At 43.4% G+C, this 18,563-nt stretch overlaps 1 protein-coding gene across 1 annotated transcript; it reads left to right on the top strand.

Moving 5' to 3' along the window:
- Positions 1–475: 475 nt before the first annotated feature.
- Positions 476–18,514, top strand: gtf2ird1 (GTF2I repeat domain containing 1). The gene is made up of 26 exons (XM_061750690.1): positions 476–721; positions 3,950–4,080; positions 4,145–4,286; positions 5,141–5,332; positions 5,478–5,661; positions 6,676–6,989; positions 7,100–7,195; positions 8,053–8,136; positions 8,676–8,859; positions 9,199–9,224; positions 9,771–9,923; positions 9,991–10,071; positions 10,723–10,857; positions 11,576–11,632; positions 12,149–12,229; positions 12,333–12,516; positions 12,592–12,647; positions 12,777–12,848; positions 13,266–13,533; positions 15,527–15,555; positions 15,632–15,679; positions 15,752–15,829; positions 15,898–16,090; positions 16,438–16,475; positions 16,541–16,659; positions 17,402–18,514. Exons 2-26 carry the CDS (start codon positions 3,955–3,957, stop codon positions 17,468–17,470), a joined length of 3,009 nt encoding a protein of 1,002 aa, XP_061606674.1. The 5' UTR covers positions 476–721; positions 3,950–3,954; the 3' UTR covers positions 17,471–18,514.
- Positions 18,515–18,563: the final 49 nt, after the last annotated feature.

Here is an 18,563-nt window from a genome sequence, read left to right on the forward strand (position 1 = left end):
GGGGGGAACAAAAATTCAATGTAGCAATTATATTTCCTTTTCACTTAGATTAAACGGATTATACATCACATTTAAAAATATATTTTTTTAAATTGCGTTTTTTAAAAAACAACATTTATTTTTTTAATTAAAAAACAACCCCACTCGCATAGCTCTAATTTGGATATATCACGTGAATAAATGATATAAGATTTTTTTTCTGATGCTCTGTCTGGCCCCTTGTCCAGCCCCAAAACTTTGTTTCACACCCACTGCTCCCAGGCGGTCATGTTAACTTGTTTGGACGGATGCAATAAAATGATAAAACACGCTCGGAATTTCCCCTTCTCTTCTCTTTTTCTTCCCCCGATTTCCTTCCCGGAGTTTTTCCGGTTAATCCTGCACAGCCCCGGCCGCAGCCAATGGCCGACGCCGTTGAGTTGGGGTTGGGATTAGCAGGAGGGCGAATGACTTTCAATTTTACTGGATTACAGAACAAAGACCGAGAGGTGGGTGCGAAAAGGACACTACTCCAACTACTGCTGTGGAGGAAGAAAAAACAAAACAAGAGAGAGAGAGAGGAGGGGATATAAAGATTGAGATTGGGATTACGGCCATTTTTTATTTATTTTTTTGCCAAACTGCGGTGAGCGACGTTTGTGCGTTTTTTTAAACGATGGATTAAAGAAACCTATTCCGGGATTGACAGCAAGCGACCAAGTGGATTTAATCGCGAATTAAGGTGAGATTTCGCACTTTTCCCTTCTTCTTTCTAGATTTACACACCGCATAAGAATCATACATTAGACATATATGAATATATTTGGGGATTGTACGTGCAGAATGTATAGATTATTTCACGACGTCAAGAGGGAGGGAGGAGGGGGGGAGTGCTAACGTTAGCTCGTGAGCTAACTAGCCCGTTAGCTAATTAGCTCGCGCTTGGTTGCCTGTTGAACTCCAATTAATAAGAACGTCGGTGACTAAATTCACCAACCAACAGTATGAAAAGACTCTCCCCTCTTGTGGTTTATAAAATACGAGTGCGTGGCGTTCGTTGTTGTTTTAGGTTCGTCCTCTGCTAAAGTGTCTGTTTAAAGGTTATCAGGCTAACACAACAAAGCCAGCTGCTGTATAAAACGTTTCAAAGTCGTCATTTATTGATTTTTTTCTGAATGGCATTCAGGAGTAAGCACCCAACTTTAAAAAAATATTTTGTTACTTTACAGTACGTTAGTGTATTGGAACAGTCGCCATTTATTTGCGGTTATAAGCGCTAATTTGCTTAATGAAAGCAACAAGAGTGGTCGTTAAATGTTGTAACTTCGAAATGCATTAAAAAATAAAAATGTCGCCGTAATTCACATTTCCCAATAATAAAATCACAGATCAGATTGCATTGGATTCATTTGGGCAGCATGGTGGGCCTAGTGGTTAGCACGCTGGATCATAGTTCTGAAGTTAAGGGTTCGAGTCTCAAAGGTTCTCGGCATGGCTGTCGGGAGTTTGACGAAATGGTATGGCTTGAATATTTTGGTGTTATATGCAAAGTTTAATTCTATTTTTGATGTGTGCCCTGTTTGTATGCGTTGCTGCTCAACAGCTGTTAGGAAGTTTCTAATAACTGTCACGTTTTAGCATTAAACCTCGGAAGCTGGGAAATTTGCCGTTCCGTATCTTTGAACCTTTGAGCTAGGATTGATTACATGAACGTTTGAAGCTGAATTTGCAGATTTGTTTTCCTTTATGGCTGGTGTCTTTAAATACTGTACAATCATGTAAATCATTTATTTATGCAAATATGATATCATGCATACATGAACGAAGCCCAAACACCGTCTATAGTCATCTTTGGTGGTTCTGTAGTGACATCTGGTGTTTAACAACAACAACAACAACAACAACAACAAAACACAAGCCCTACAGGTGCTTTGAAACGGTCCACTTCCCCAGTCACCAGAATGAGGATTTACCTGATTTGCCAAACTAGTTTGCGCAGATACTGGATTGGGGATGGTGTTTCCCAAGTAGCAGACCAAACCAAATAGTATTGGAGCTCTGTTGAGAAATAATCAAGTTGTGCTGTTTTACTCAACTGTAATTTGAAGGTGTTTGTGGACCAGATTTTCTATCGGCAATATCACATTAAAACATCGTATGCGTATACCAGACTAGTCACAGAATTTTTAGTGCATGTACCACACTTTCGACACTAATCACGGAGAGTAATTGTCACGTTTGTCAGATGTTTCACGTTTGGCAGATGCGCCACATTTTCTGCACTTTTTACAGAAACTGTAAATGTCACATTTGGGGGCTGCGCCAGATTTTTCCACACTTCACAGAAATTTTGGGTGGTGTGCCACATTTTCCACACTATTAGCAGAATTTTCAGGAGTTACGGAACATTTTTCCACACTGCACAGAACTTTTTGAGGGTGCGGCACATTTTCCACACTGTAAATGTCATGTTGGGTAAGGGGCGCAACACGTTTCACAAAATTTATTTGGGGGTGCGCCACAATTTCCACACTATTCCCATAAACTGTAAATGTAAACATTTGGGGGTAGCTCCATTTTCCCCACACTATTCATACAAACCCTAACTCAGCAAGGTTAGCATGTCTTTACAATGAATATTATTTATCATCCTTATCTCCTCCTCGGCCGCTTCCTGATCTGGATGATGTGTTCGTGCTCAGTCTATTTTCAGGCCCTCATCATTTAAGAGGAGGAAAAGTGGGCGAGGGGGGGGGTTAGTGTTTGAATGTTTGCTGTGGCCTCAGGGGAACACATTTAGACGGCCACGCCCGCCTCTTCATCTTCATCATCTTCCTCTGCTGTCTATTGAGCCAGAGGCCGGCATAATGGTTGGCAGTGTCTGCAGAGATTAAAGGGCCAGCGCTGCTGCATTGTTCACATGCCCCGAGATTAGTTTCCAAGGAGACGGGTTGCGGTTGCCGTGACGACGCAGCAGCACCAGACCGGCCTGCCTTTCGTTAGTCCGGCTAATGGCACGTGACGGAGAGGGCTAACTAATATTAAAGTTGACATGACTTAATAGGTTAACCATTGGCTCATAGATGTCAACAGACTCAACACATGGCTAACAAATGCTAAAGTAATCAAGGACCCAGATGCTGAACTTGAAGTGTTGAAATTGTGAAAATCTGAGTTAGCTCCTTGATGCTAACAGATGCTAAGATAACCGATGCCAATAGGTGGCCGACCTATGCAACATATTGTAAACACAAGCTGACAGATGCTAAGGTTATAGAAGCAGCATATGATTAACAGGTTAGCAAGCAGCTAACACTAGTAGCTATGTGTAGCTAACTGATGCTAAGCTAATAAGTGCCGATACATGGCCGAGACAGGCCAGTACATGACAGATGCTGAACTAACCTGAAGCAACATATGGCTAATGGATGCTAACGTGTGGCTAACAGATACTAACTGAGGCTAAGCTAATTGGTGCCAGTACATACCAAACAGATGCTAACACATGGCTGACAGATGCTAAGATAACATGCGGCAATATATGACTGATGGAGGCTTATTTGTGACTAACAGATCATGCTAAGCTTATAGATGCCAATACATGTACATGATAAACAGATGATAAGATAACCCGCGGCATCATGAAACTTAAGGAGGCCAACTTGTGGCTGACAAATCCTAAGCTAACCTGAGGCAACATATGACTGATAGAGGCTAACTGGTTGCTAACAGATACTCATCAATGCTAAACTAAAAGTTTAAAAAAAAATAAAAGTCAAGGTAAGAGGCCACAACAGAGGCAAGTCCATGTCAAACCGATGCTAAGCTAAGCCGAAGCAACATTACACTAATGGAGGCTAACATGTGGCTAACAGATGCTAATAGTTGCTAATACCTGACAGCCTGACGCTAACTCACATGGCTAACATGTTGGTAACAGGTCTAAAGGGCTCTGTTGTTGTCCCTGTAGAGGCCATGTCTCAGATGAGGAAGCTGGTATGCGAGGGCGTGCGGCCCACATCCCGCTGCGATCCTCCGGTTCCATCGCTGTCGGCCAGACAGGAGATCCTCACCAGCCTGGTGTCGGCCCTGGACTCTGTGGTAAGTCCACCATCCCACATCTTATTTACTTGGATGTGGTGTAGTAACCAAGTGTTTTTTCCAGTGCATGGCCATGTCCAAGCTGAACGCCGAGGTAGCCTGCGTCACAGTACACGAGGACAGCGTCATCGCAGTCGGCACGGAAAAGGGACGAATTTTCCTCAACTCCAGGAGGGAAATCCAGACCGACTTCTACAAGTTTTGCCGTAAGTTCCTCCAAATTTTGGGGAAGTTATTTGGGAAGGGTGGGTGCACTCTATTTTCGATACTGTGAACAGAAACTGTTCATGTGAAGTTATTTTTTTGTGGGTCCGCCATATTTTCCACAAGCCATCAATGTAAAGTTTTTGGGGGGTGCGTCACATTTCCACAGTTTACAGAAATCGTTAAGGTGAAGTTTTCTTGGGGTGCACCTTATTTTTCACAAAATCATAATTGTAATGTGTTTCGGGGGTGTGTCACATTTACTGTAGGTTACAGAACAATGTAAGTTTTTTTGGGAGGGGTTGCGCCATATGTGTCATACTCTTCCCAGAAATTGAATTAGATTTGCAAACTTGTTTAGGGGTGCTCTATATCTTCCTCACTATTCACAACCTTAAATGTATATTTTGAGTTGTGCTACATTTGTCACATGATTGACAGAAACAATGTCAAAATTTTTTGGAAGGGGGTGCGTACCTCCAAAAGCAGAAAATTGTGTATATCCCCCCCTATTCAGTCAAAAAAAAAAAAGCATAAAAATGCAGTTTTTTTACAGGCAGTGTAAAAGGGGCTTTAGCAACTCCGTCTTCTTGCGCAGTACCATGATTGTGGTAGTTTTTTTACTTTGGTTTTTGGCACCACTGCCTCCTCGAGGGTGATCCTTTACATTCAAAGTGGACAAGACGGCGGGACAAACAAGTAATTAATTACGTCAGCCGCTATTTTTCAAGCGTGACACATTGATTACCCCCACCTCTCGCAAAAGCAAATCGAACAGATCTGTCACTTGTCTGGTGTGGCGACACCGGTGAAAACAAGCCAGCCTTTCAATGCCACTCCCGTCCTTCACCTGTAGGGGCGCCGTCGTGCCTGCCCAATGCGACCACCACCAAAGATCAGGATGTGGATCTGGGCAAGGCGGGAAAAGAAGGCGAGCATGTGAAAATGGGCAGAGCACCCCCGCTACCACTGCCACCGCCGCTGCCAGACGCACAGTCCGTCTTTGTCCTGAGGAAGATGGTGGACGAGGTCTTCACCGTTCTCTATAGTAAGCATTCTCTTTAAGTCGTGCCAGGTTTTGGGTGGTAACTGTAAAGCTGTTTGGGGTACGCCATGTTTTCCACAGCCAGTCGCAAAAATCTTATAATTTTCATCTTTTAATAAACTAACCGATTCCCTCGTGCGGTGTTTAGGTGAAGCGGCTGGAAAGAGCACCCTGGTCCCTGTGCCTTACGAGTGGATTCAGAAGGACCCCACTTGCCTTGTGGCCCACGGCCTACCCGAGGGCGTCTCCTTGAGGAAGCCGTCCGAGTACGATTCCAAGACGCTCATTAAGATTCTGGAGCAAAGCCACCGGATACATTTCACCGTCACAAGGTCAGCACCTCACCCATGCCATGCATTTCTTCCACTATTCTCAGAAACCATGAATGTACATTTTTGAGGGGTGCACCAAATATTCCACACTATTCATAGAAAAACAAAATGTTGCTTGGGGGCGAGCCAAATTTTCCACACAATTCATAGAAACTGTAAATGTATATTTTTTTGGGGGGCGGGGGGGTGGTGCGGCTCATTTTCCCCTCTATTGACAGAAACCTTAATGTAACGTTTTTTGAGGTGTGCGCCATATTTTCCACCAAACCATCAATTTTACACACTCGTCACAGAAACTTAAAATTTTTGGGGATGCCCAAATTTCCACACAATTCGAAAAAAAACGTAAACATAACCGGTCAAGTCCGGATCGCATCCTGTCGCCTAGTTCTAGCTCTGCAACTACTTCCGGCTTTGCGGCTATTTCCAGCTCCGCAGCTAGTTCCGGCTCTGAAACGCCACACCCTCTTCCACCTTCATGATTGTTCCGATTCCACGACTAGTTCTGCAAGTATTTCCGGTTCCGTGAATAGTTCCAGCTCCAGAATGGTTCAGACTCTGATACTAGTTCACGAGTAATTCTGGCTCTGTGACTAGTTCTGCGAATAGTTCCGGTTCGCAACTAGTTCCACAATTAGTTCCGGCTCTGCGACTACTTCTGCTAGTGGTTCTAGCTGTGCGACTAATTCCAGCTCTGTGACTAGTTCTGGCTCTCCAATTAGTTCTGCAAATAGTTTCGGCTCCCCAACTAGTTCTGCGACTAGTTCCAGCTCTTTCTCTTGTTCTGGCTCTGTGTCTAGTTCTGTTACTAGTTCCAGCTCCATGACTAGCTCGCTGACTAGTTACGCAACTAGTTCCGGCTCTGCAAGTAGTTCTGCCTCCGCAACTAGTTCCCCGACTAGATCCGACTCTGCGACTAGTTCTGTGAATAGTTTCAGCTCTGCATCTATTTCCTGCGACTAGTTCCGGCTGCGCTCCGCTTTCTTTGACGTGTCTTCTGCGGTCTGTGCGCAGGCCGACGGAAGACTTGTCTCGCGAAGCCAAGTCAGCGAGCGTGGAGCTGGGCCATCACAGCTCTTCTGGCGGCCCCGTGGCTCAGGGCGGCCCCGGCCCAGTCAAGACTACTGCCCAGGTAGTCACACCGTCAAGTCCCGCCACTTCCGCCAACTCTGTTCTCTCAAACTTCCTGTACGGCATGCCCATGTCCTCCAAACCCCACCCAGATGGCACGCTGGACTTCAAACCCACGTCGCTCCTAAGCCAGGGCAAGGACCGACTAGCCAACTGGACAGACAAGGGCACGTGCGGGAAGGATGCTGGTAGCAATGGTAAGTAACCCCGTGGGAATTAGGCCAGGAATAGGAACCGGATTCAGTGAATTCAATTGAATTTTTTTGTTTGATGTTCTTTCTTTTTTTTTTTCTTCTTTTTTTTTTAGATGAGACAACAAGACTACCTAGTGAGCAGGGTCAGACACCTGCGAGTATCCACATATCCAAAAGGCTACTCTTCTCCATCGTGCATGAAAAATCAGGTATGCTTTAGCATATGCCACCTTGTCTTTTACACTGAATTCGGCACGGTATTTCTGTAACTACGTGTGATTGTGTAGTCACCAATTCATCAGCTACATGTTTTTAAAGTGTTTTAATGCAAATGCTACATCTTTAGAGAGTGTTTGTAGGGAGACAAATCTCCCTGAAAAACTTCGACACAGAATCCGGCACGATATTACCACAACTTTGTGTGCTTTCCTATAATTTACCAGCGCACCTGCTACACGTTTTGCCAGTGTTTGTACAGAGATACAAGGCTCTTTCACGCAGAGATCCCCCTTAAATATTCTGCATCTAATCACTGTGTCTTTTTCACTGTATCAAGCACAATATGGCCACATCTGTGGTGGCTTTCATAAAGGATACCAATTCACCTTCTACATGTTTTGCAAATGATTGTCTGGAGAATTGTCACACCAGACACGTGAACACAAAATCCAACACCATGTCGTTTACACTGAATCTGGCACAATATTACCGTGACTGAATTTTAATTTATAATTATTCAGATTCCTGTTTTTAAGTTTTTTTAGGGAGTTAGTATATTGCCGGGTTGTGTGGGATAATAGTATAATCACGTCCTGGTAAAGCTTATTTAGCTGATAGTCCCATGCACTCTGCTCTGTACAATCTCTCCTCAACAGTGTGAAAGGGGCTAGTGCTGTTTAGTAAACTGGAGCTAAACAGATTTTATCCATGAAGGGGCTCAGCTACCGAGCGTAATCCCATAAGACGATTGCCCCTGCCCTCCAATAAATCAACTTTAAGTGTTAGCTGCTTCTGTTAAAAAAAATAAAAATAAAATTACATTGGATTTTTTGGTCATCCTCCACAGAAAAATGGGACTCGTTCATCCGGGAGACGGAGGACATAAACACGCTGAGGGAATGCGTCCAGATCCTGTTCAACAGCAGATATGGTGAGGGGATACGCCACGCTCGTCTACAGCTCGCGTATGCGTGTAGTTAAGTGTGTTTCTGTGGCCCTAAACTATCAACTTTTTAAAGGACCCAAAAGTACAAGGACCCTAAACTACAAATTTTGCAACTTTGCAAACGACCCTAAACTAAAACCTGTATCTTCCCTGAACTAAAATGAACAAAAAGAACCCTAAACTATCCATCCATTTTCTGAGCCGCTTACCCTCTCAAGGGTCGCAGGAGTGCTGGAGCCTATCCCAGCTATCATCGGGCAGGAGGCGGGTTACATCCTGAACTGGTTGCCAGCCAATCGCAGGGCACACATAAACAAACAACCATTCGCACCTACGGGCAATTTAGAGTCTTCAATGAACCTACCATGCATGTTTTTGGGATGTGGGAAGAAACCAGAGTGCCCGGAGAAAACCCACACAGGCATGGGGAGAACATGTGAACTGTGAGGCAGACGCTCTAACCAGTCGGCCACCGTCCCGCCACCCTAAACTATCTCATGTTTTTTTTTTTTTTTGTGTTGTAGCCGAGGCCTTGGGTCTGGACCACATGGTGCCAGTGCCATACCGCAAGATTGCGTGTGACCCGGGCGCGGTGGAGATCCTGGGCATCCCGGACCAGATCCCCTTCAAGCGTCCGTGCACCTACGGGGTCCCCAAACTCAAACGGATCCTGGACGAGCGACACTCCATCCGATTTGTGGTCAGACGGTACGGACATACTTTATGGAATGCTGTATGGCTGCTTGCCATTAAGTACATGCTTTACTTATGGATGCAAAGTTTCCAGTTGAATTCAGACTAGATTGTAGATAAGAAGCAGAGCATCCCCATCTGTCAGCAAACGCTAAGTCCCGCTGCTAAACAGAGTCATTTGCATTCCCGACTTTCCCACATCGGTGTGTTTTACTCTTCATTTATTTCATTTATTGAAGGCAATTTAAAAGAAACGAGCGCTCGTCCATCTCGGGCTTGTTATTCGGCTTCAAAGTGGACACAGAGTTAGGGACACTGGCGTTGACTCATTTTCTCGTCTTGTTTGCGTTGCAGGATGTTTGACGAAAAGATTTTCACAGGTAAGTGTGATTCATTTCATGTTAAATATACAGCAACACATATAGAGTGGACCCCTGCATAAGCGCGATTTCACCTATTCATGGTTTTATTTTCAATTTTCAATTTGTGTGTGTGGAACCAACCCCCGTTTTTCATGGAAAACGCTAATTGTTCAAGAATTTTTGGGGGTTCTTTTTCCCCCCACTGCAATTATAATCGGCAATTATTCATGCATTTTCACTATTCGCGGTCGGGCCTGGTCCCTATCCCCCGCAAATTGTGGGGGTCCACTCTACAGTGTATCATATAGATATATAATATACATAAAGAACATGTATCATATAGAACTGCTGCAATTCATTCCAGGACACAGTTTGACTTCCAAGTTATCATTTCAACATTTTTACACAATCAAACCGTGTACGAGACCCTAAACTACAAACCCTGTTAATAAGTTATGTACGAATTTTGTAAAAGGCTCTAAACTACAAAAGATGTAAACGACCCTAAACAATTGCAAAATCCTCAACTGACCCTGGATTTACCGTCCTCGGGTCTCCTCCAAGCTGCTGGCAAGATGTCGCGGGAGGAAGGCAAGATGGACACAGGTTCCACTGCCCCCGAAGACGTTTTCCCAGAGAACCTGAGCCTCACGCCAGCCCTCTCAACCGCCACGAGCACGAGTGCGTGCGTGAGTCCTTTGGCGGAGTGTGAAGCAGGTAATAATGAACGCGCATTCAGACAGAATGATGATGATGATGATGATGGTGCGTTCAATGCCTGCAGGTCCTTCGGTAGATTGCATCCCTGTGAAGAGGATTAAAACGGAGCCTCCGGATGGGGACATCATTCAAGTTACGGTGCCGGGTAAGTGACATAAACACAGCATCCCCGCAGGTGGTGACATTTTCAGGAGGAAAAAAAAAACTTCATTAGTTCTGTGTCAGAAACCTATCGGTTAGTTACTTTGTCATCTTAAACTACAACGATCATTTAAGGACCCTGACTACAAACTCTGTAAAATGCGCTAAACTACAAACGTAATAAACAATCCCGCAATTACGAACTATACACAGTACCGTCCAAAGGACCACCAAAAACAAACTTTAAAGGGCAAAAATTTACAGATTTTGAAAATTTCCCTAAACTGCAAGCTTTTTAAAGGACCCTAAACTTTAAACATAAATGACCTTAAATTACAAACTTTGTAGAGGGCCATAAACTAAAAACTGTACGTAGTACATTGCACTACAAAATCCAAAAAAGGACTATAAACTACAAGGCCTACAAACTGCAAAGTTTGGAAAAGACACTAAATTACAAACTATGCAAAGCACCCTTGACAACAGGACCCTAAAGTACAAACCATGTAAAGCACTGTAAAGGACCCTAAAACAAACAAACAAACTGCACAAAGGACCATAAACTACAAGGACCATATAATGCAAATTAGTAAGGGGTCGTAAACTACAAATTGTGTAAAAGAACCCCAAACTAAAAATGCGTCCCTGTGTTCAGAAGCTAGCTCCAGCGTGGAGGAACCCAGCGAGCCAGCGTCTGAGTCCGCCTCCGCCCCCTCGTGTCAGGCCACGTCCTCTCCTTCCGGCCCCTCGGCTGCCTCTGCCCTCCACCTCCCGGCGGAGAACCACGCAGGTAAACTTTACGCCTCCAGCCCACCCGCCTGCTTCCTTCCCAGCCACCCTCCTTCTCTTGGATCACCGGCTGGGGCCCCACCAGCTCGCAGACCGCCCGCCCATCTGCCTGCTTGTTGTTTAGGACCTCACGTATGAACTTTAAACTTCCAAACCCTGCCTTAGTGATACCATCCAATCTGAAGCCCCCTATCCTGCCCCCTCTCACCACACTGTAGCTCTTCCTCCGTTAGCAACTCCCACTAGAATTATTTATGACCACCCTCCCTCCAATCTAACACACAGCTGCCATAGACTACACACCCAAGGCAACATTTGTGCAGTCACTCTCTATTTAAATATCCAAAAACATCAAGTAAATTATTTGTTACATTTTTTTTTTAACATCTGTTTTATTAATACAAAATGAGAGTCCACACAAATGTATACTTGGGGTTTAGTGCACCTGCTTTTTATTCGTATCTTTTCTTTTTATTTTCTTGTTTTTTGACTGTGCTTTGCTTAAGTTTCTTTTCTTTCGCAAATGACCCCTGCAGGAGACAAATGGAAGGTAAGTCCAAGCGACAAAATCGCAGCGCTCTACATGAACATCAAACTGCAAAATACATGACCCTAACCATAAGATAAATAATTAACGTCAAAACACGCACAAATAAGCTAAAACGAACAGTAAAAGTAGTTCATAAATCCAGTTTTTTTTTTTTTTTTTTTTTTTGCAGCTGGTGAAGCGTTGTCGTCCAAAGCAGCAGGCCAGAGCATCCGAAGACCCTCTGAAGGTAAAGATTTTTATCGAGTCATCTCATATTAATATATCTCATATTAAAGCTCTTGATGAGGCATTCCAAATAAGGTATTATTTTGTAAATATGACCATTTAATGATTCAACCATCGAAGGTATTCACTGTGTAAATTATTTCCAAAGCACCAAGATAATGTTTGCTTGTAACATGGTCAAACATAAATAAATAAACCTTGTGGAGTCATACCTCATACTAAAGCTCTCAATGAGGCCTTTCTAGTGCTGCTATGAATTTTTCATTATACCCTCTTTTGAGGATGCAGTCTTAAATTATATTCAACTTACAGGTTCTTTTAAAACAAGATAAAATTAGGTAGAAAATCAATGTGGGGAAAAAAAACACATCGAGTCATACCTTATATTAAAGGTCTTGATGAGGACTTTTCGTATATGGTATTATTTTGTCAATAGGTCCGTATACTGATGCAGTGAGTGAAAACCTTTTTTTGACTATGTCAGAAATCGCTTCACTTATATTGTTGATTCGTTCAGCTGGTAGCCTGGTGGAGGACATTGGTGAAATGATTCTTCAGCTACGCAGACAAGTGGAAAACTTATTCAGTATCAAGTACGGTAAGTCTGCTACAGCGTTTGAGTTTTTTTGGCGGCGCGGGGACTGACTAAACGTAGCTCAGCTTCACCGCTTTCTGCTTTTTTTTTTTTTTTTTCTCCTCAGCTGAAGCTTTGGGCCTTCCCGAGCCGGCCAAGGTGCCCTACTCCAAGTTCCAGATGTACCCAGAGGACCTGTTCGTCACCGGGTTGCCCGAGGGCATCGCCCTGCGGCGGCCCAACTGCTTCGGGGCGGCCAAGTTGCGAAAGATCCTGGCCGCCGGCAGCCACATCCAGTTCGTCATCAAAACGTGAGCGGAAATACCCGCACGCTCGCCTTTTTATACGAAGCACTGAGCGCGATTTATACCACTTAATGTCCGCAGGCCCAAGCTGCTGAGCGAACAAGTCAAACAAGAGATGCCTTCCGTCTGCGACTCAGGTAAGTGGAAGAAAAAGTCACGGTACAACTTTTGATGGTGTCTTTTTTTTTTTTTTTTGGGGTGGGTGGGGGAGGGGTCTTCCGGAGGTGGTGTAGAAGTCTAATCTTTTGAATGGTTCCTCCCTAAAGAGCTGGACGGCAAGGACGTGACGCCTTTGACAGAGGACGCTGCTGCGTTGTCAAAAAGACCCACTTTCTCAGGTACATCAGTAGTTCCTTAAAGACATTAAAAACAAAAAAAAAAAAAACATTTGCCAGTAGGAAGGTCAAATGTTTTCTTGAAAAAGACAACATGGAGTCATACCTCATATTAAAACTCTTGATGAGGGCTTTCCAGATCTGGCATTATTTTGTAATTATGTCCTAGTGTGACACTATATATATATATATATATATATAATCACCAAATATGTTCTCTAAAACATAGGATAAAGTTCACTAGTAACTAGGTTAAAAACAAATCCTCCTCCCCAAAAAACCCACATCGAGTCGTAGCTCATATAAAAGCTCTTGATAATGGCTTTCTAGAGCTAGTGTTATTTTTTTACATTACATATTCCCATTTCCATAAAAATCCCCAAAGTGAACACAAACGTGGAGAGCGTTTTCCATCTCTAGAGTGCCTGGAGTCCAAGCTGTCCAGGATCGACCTGGCCAACACATTGCGGGAGCAGGTCCAGGACCTGTTCAACAGAAAGTACGGCGAGGCGCTGGGCATCAAGTACCCGGTGCAAGTGCCTTACAAGCGCATCAAGAACAACCCGGACTCGGTCATCATCGAGGGACTCCCACCTGGCATCCCCTTCCGGAAGCCCTGCACCTTCGGCTCCCAGAACCTGGAGCGGATCCTGGCTGTCGCCGACAAAATCAACTTCACTATCACCAGGTTAACACCACATGTGTACTTGTTGCTGTCAAATTTAGACCATCTATCTGCAAATTTAGAGGTACTTTAGCTTTGCTGTCTCATGAAAAGCATGTATTTCCTAATTGATCATACATTTTTGTCACTGTCAAAAGAAAAGCATGAACTGAATATAATTTTTATTTTCTTACTAATGAAAAGCATGTAGCTCCAAATTTTGTAGACTTTAGGTTTTTATTGTTGCTATCCAATGAAAAGCATGGATTGCCAGATTTTGTCATTGTTTTTTTGTCCCAATCCAATGAATAGCATGCATCTCCAAACTTTGGCAATTTACATATATGCTTTACATGATCAGGATTTTCTGGACCGATCACAGAGTTTAAAAAAACGATAACTGATCACCGATCCGATCACAAGATGGAGCAATGTGTCTATTTAAATGACCTGTTCATTTACTGTATATACTTGTGTACTTAATTGCTCAAACATTTTGATTTACAATAAATCATGTATCTTTCTTCATCTATTTATGCCAGTGAGGCATAGTGACAGACAGAACAAATGAATTGTCTTCCATTAGATGGCAGGAAGTACATACAGTAATTTATGTATCCACTTTTTGTTCCATAAAGGTTAGAAATCACTGCTCTAGTCAGGTCAAACCAACATTACAACATGACAGAAATGGGTGCTAACTTACTGTAATTAAATTACTTCACCCACACCGAAACTTTAGAGCATGATTCGACAAAACGGCACCATGTTTACGCACAACCGTTAGTGCTAGCACTGGCTTGCTAGGCTACATAACGTTTTGTTGCCTGCTTGCGAGCCGTATCGTATTAAAAGTACGGGAACATACCTCTTAAACGAACGTCCTCTCCTGAGCACCGGTGACCACCAACACACGTTTTTCCCCATTTTGTTCTTAGAATACAGTCGGCGCGATCCACTCTTGTTGTCGTCGCCAGGGTAACGTGTGTATCCGGTCGCATTTGAGTTGTCAAGATAAAGCCCAATGATCGTAAAAAAACTGGATGTGGTGGTATCGGAATACAAGATTTTATTACAGTAGTCTGACATAGTGAAATCGTGAAAGAGCAATTTTGTCTTGCAGTCTGATCCGGGCATTGCATGTTGTGTCCCACACCGCCGACTTGTTGTTATTATTATTAAATAACTATTGGCCGCCAGATATTTACAGTTCTACGTCAAAAGACGCGCGACAAGGGTAAAAATAAACTAGCTTTTGGATTCAAATATACAGCGCACGATGGCGACGCGGAGTAAATGTCTTTTGCAATTGATCGGATCGGCAAATTATGACATTAAAGCCGATCAGCCTATAATGCTAAATATCGACCGATACCGATCAGGCCGATGAGATTGGTGTAAAGTCTAAAATATATATACACACACACACATCTCGTCACTGTCTAATGAAAAGCACATATCTCTAATTTTGTCACTTCCCAAATTTTTATGGCACCCATCCAAGGAAAATACAGCACAATCAAAAAGTGTGTGTCAAGGAACTCCTGCAGTCATCAGTTCCTTTGGTTGGACAACCCATAACCCATCCCCCATACTCACCTGATCTGGAAGATTGTCACCTTTTTGGACTTTTAAAAGAAGGAGTTAGGGGTCAGCACTGCTCTGATGAGGAACAAGTTAAGCAAGCTGTATTAAAAAAAAAAAAAAAAAAAAAAAAGCCTACTGTTTTTCGAGGCAGGCGTACATGCCCTTGTTGATCGATGGGCAGTCGATGTTGACAAAAAGTGTGATTATATTCAAAAGTATCAATGAAATCCCCACTTTTTGGGGTTTCTATGCATATACTGAATGACCCTCCTGTGTCACTTTTTTTTTTTTTTTTTTTATATATAATCATCGCTGTGCAATGAAAGCATGCAGCTCTGCAATTTTATTTTTTATTTTATTTTTTGTGGGGGTGAGGGTACTGGCATTTCCAATGGCCACTAAACTAACTGCCTATCTCCTTGATTTCCAGACCTTTCCAAGGCCTCATTCCAAAGCCTGGTAAGCGCAAACCAACACGGACTCACATTGGTCCCTTGATTAAAAACCCTCATTAATCACCTCCAATATTCCCCAGCACCTCGCCGGGTAACTTTACTCAAGAAGGCGTATGCTACCATAAGCGGTCAGTAGTCGCTGACTATGTATTAACTTACCTTGTCCTAAAACAAATTTTAAAAAAATGGTCTTGCTGTAGACGACGACGACGTCAACCGAGTCGGGGAGAAGGTGGTCCTCCGTGAGCAGGTCAAGGAGCTGTTTAACAAGAAATACGGTATAAAAAAAAATAATATCGCATGTAGCTTAGTTGGCATCGTTAGCTTCACGTTGCTACGTCTCCAGGTGAGGCTCTGGGGCTGGATCGCGCCGTGGCTGTGCCATACAAGCTGATCCGTGGCAGCCCCGAGTGCGTGGAGGTGGACGGGCTCCCCGACGACGTGCCCTTCCGGAACCCGGGTGCCTATGACGCCGGCTGCCTGGAGAGGATCCTCCATGCCAAAGACAAAATCAGCTTCAGCGTCAAGAGCCATCTACAGTGAGGAAGCCATGTTAGCCCGGAATGGCCACGAATACTGCCCTGGACAACTATTTTTACTTAGATTTTTCAGACATTGTTTGCATACTAGTTCTTAGCATATTAGCATTTGATCAGTTCTATTTTTGTATAGTTAGCATAAGCCTTTAGCAAATTAGCACCTGTCAAATAGATGTTTTTGTGGAACCTGGTATCAAGGTACTATTTCTAATGAGAATTGACAAAATTCGTACATGCTAACAGTTGCAACAAAGGGAGTTTGATAACCTGCCCTCTATAGTCAGTTACTTGAATGGATACAATACCAACATGCACTATTCTAATGTTAGCATTTTTCTCTCACACAGGCCTTTTTCCGAACTGTGTAGTCAGCCATGCAACACAGGTATGCACATATGCATCATGACTGCTGCTGCCATTTTGGTAAACAACTTGTTTTTGCTGCCGCAGTGTTAGCGTCCGAAGCCTCGACAAGTCGACGGAAGCGCAAGCGAGTTCAGGAGAGCCATAGAGGCCCCGCCCCCTCCTCCTCAGAGCTGGCCCCGTCGGGTAATCAGATTCCAGTCATGGTACGTGTTGCATTGTAACGTCTTGAGAGTTCAGGTGAAAAAGATGGACGATGAAAATGTGGTGGAAGGAGCTAACTGTGCAATTTGCAGATAACTACTGCGACAAACTAAGCTTGCTCCAGTTGGTAGCTAGCTAGCGTAGCACTTTACATATTTACTCTAGCTAACTACAAACATATTTTTGCTGTCAAACTAACCAGTCAGTGGCTAACTTGCACGAGAAAGCTACGTAGCAGTCTACGTCTACACTCCAGCTCAACAGTTGGGGGCAAGTTAACATGAGAAGCTAATGGAGAAGTCTACGTCATCACTCTAGCCAAGCGTGGCTAGTTAGTGCGAAAAGCTAACATACGAGTTTACATCTTTACTCTAAACTCCAGCTAAATGTTTGGCGGCTACTTAGCAGAAGAATGCAGAAGTCTTACTTCTTCACTCTAGTTAAGGAGTCAGTGGCTAGTTTGCATGAGAAGCTAACATAGCAGTCTACTTGACATTAGCTAACTAGTCAGCAGCTAGATAGCACGAGGCAAACGTAGCAGTCTACATCTTCAAGAAGCTAACATAGCAGTCTAGAGCTTCATTCCAGCTACTCAGTCGGTGGTTGGCTAACAGAGTCAAATGCACACTTACTTCTTGGATGCAAGGTGAAATGAGGTCTTGCTAACAACACATCACTTTGGAGGTTGCGCTGCTTTTTTGGAGCCAACATTGATGACACTCTGCTGCCATTTTGTGTCATCAGCAGTGGCCCATGTACATGGTGGACTACAGTGGAGTCAACATGCAAGTACCAGGAAAAGTCAACTACTGAAGGGAGTTAAGAGCCACAAAATGGCGATGATGATCATTGTTTTTTTTGTTTGTTTGCTAACATTAGCACTAAAAGTCACATTGTATGTGCGTGTGAGCGATTAGCATCCACGCCAACGTTATTACTGACACTATGTCACAGTGACGTCATATGCTAAGGTTTGTACCTTTTTTTTATTTATTCTATTTATTGAACTGTAACAACGCCATGTGCAGGGATGCTAACTAAAACACTAACACTTAGTGGGGGCCACATACTCCGGATGGATTAAACAAAAAAACAAAAAACTAATCCAGCAGTCTAGGTCTTAATTGCAGTCACATCTGTCAATATCCTCATTCCAGCTCACCGGTATCAACTAATGTAGTTACCTGGCTAGCGAGACAAGATTGGGATCTACGTCTTCATTCCGGCAAACTAGTTGGTGGCTAGCTACCAGGAGAAGTTACGATAGCCATCTACAGTTTGACTCAAACTGACCACTTGGCGGCTAGCTAGCCTAGCTACAGTGATGCTAACTAGCGCGAGAAGTCAATGCAGCAGTCTACAGCTTCAAACTAGGTAGAAAGTGAAGCTAACCCAGCTGTTGACTTCCTAGTACAAGACGCTAACTAGTTATTTTTTTGTCTCCATGACAAGCGTATGGACACCCCTCACAGGAGCTTGAGTTCAACACCTAGCCTTTGTACGTTAGCACATATATTGAAAGCCGTTGGAAAATTTATTGGATATCCTGCTCATGGACATTTTGCACACTAGTAGAACTTAGAAAATTCTAGTAGTAGCATGTCAACTAGTGGAAGAGCGTATTACTCCATGAACCAGTAAGTCTGGATATCAAATAAATGCTGAAAATGGCTTTGCATATACTTTAACATATTATGTACCATAGTATTATGTGGCTAAAACAAGTCAGTCTGAATGTATCAAGCAGGGTCTGTCCCTGACTTAAAGAGTAAAGAATGCTATGATGACTAACCCCCATGTAAACATGCTGTACCTTAACGCCAATTAGGCCTTTCCAAATAAAATGTGTTGCCTTGCTTTGTTTTATTTTATTTTGTGTGCCACTGCGTGTTTCCCCATTAAAACA

This window comes from Phyllopteryx taeniolatus, chromosome 17, assembly GCF_024500385.1.
Source record: "Phyllopteryx taeniolatus isolate TA_2022b chromosome 17, UOR_Ptae_1.2, whole genome shotgun sequence".
NCBI classification, from domain to species: Eukaryota; Metazoa; Chordata; class Actinopteri; order Syngnathiformes; family Syngnathidae; genus Phyllopteryx; species Phyllopteryx taeniolatus.

Coding starts and splice junctions, on each gene's coding strand:
- gtf2ird1 (XM_061750690.1), top strand. CDS start 3,955: ATGTCTCAGATGAGGAAGCTGGTATGCGAGGGCGTGCGGCCCACATCC. Junction 5,662..6,675: donor ATACATTTCACCGTCACAAG/GTCAGCACCTCA, acceptor GTCTGTGCGCAG/GCCGACGGAAGACTTGTCTC. Junction 12,648..12,776: donor GCCTTCCGTCTGCGACTCAG/GTAAGTGGAAGA, acceptor TCCTCCCTAAAG/AGCTGGACGGCAAGGACGTG.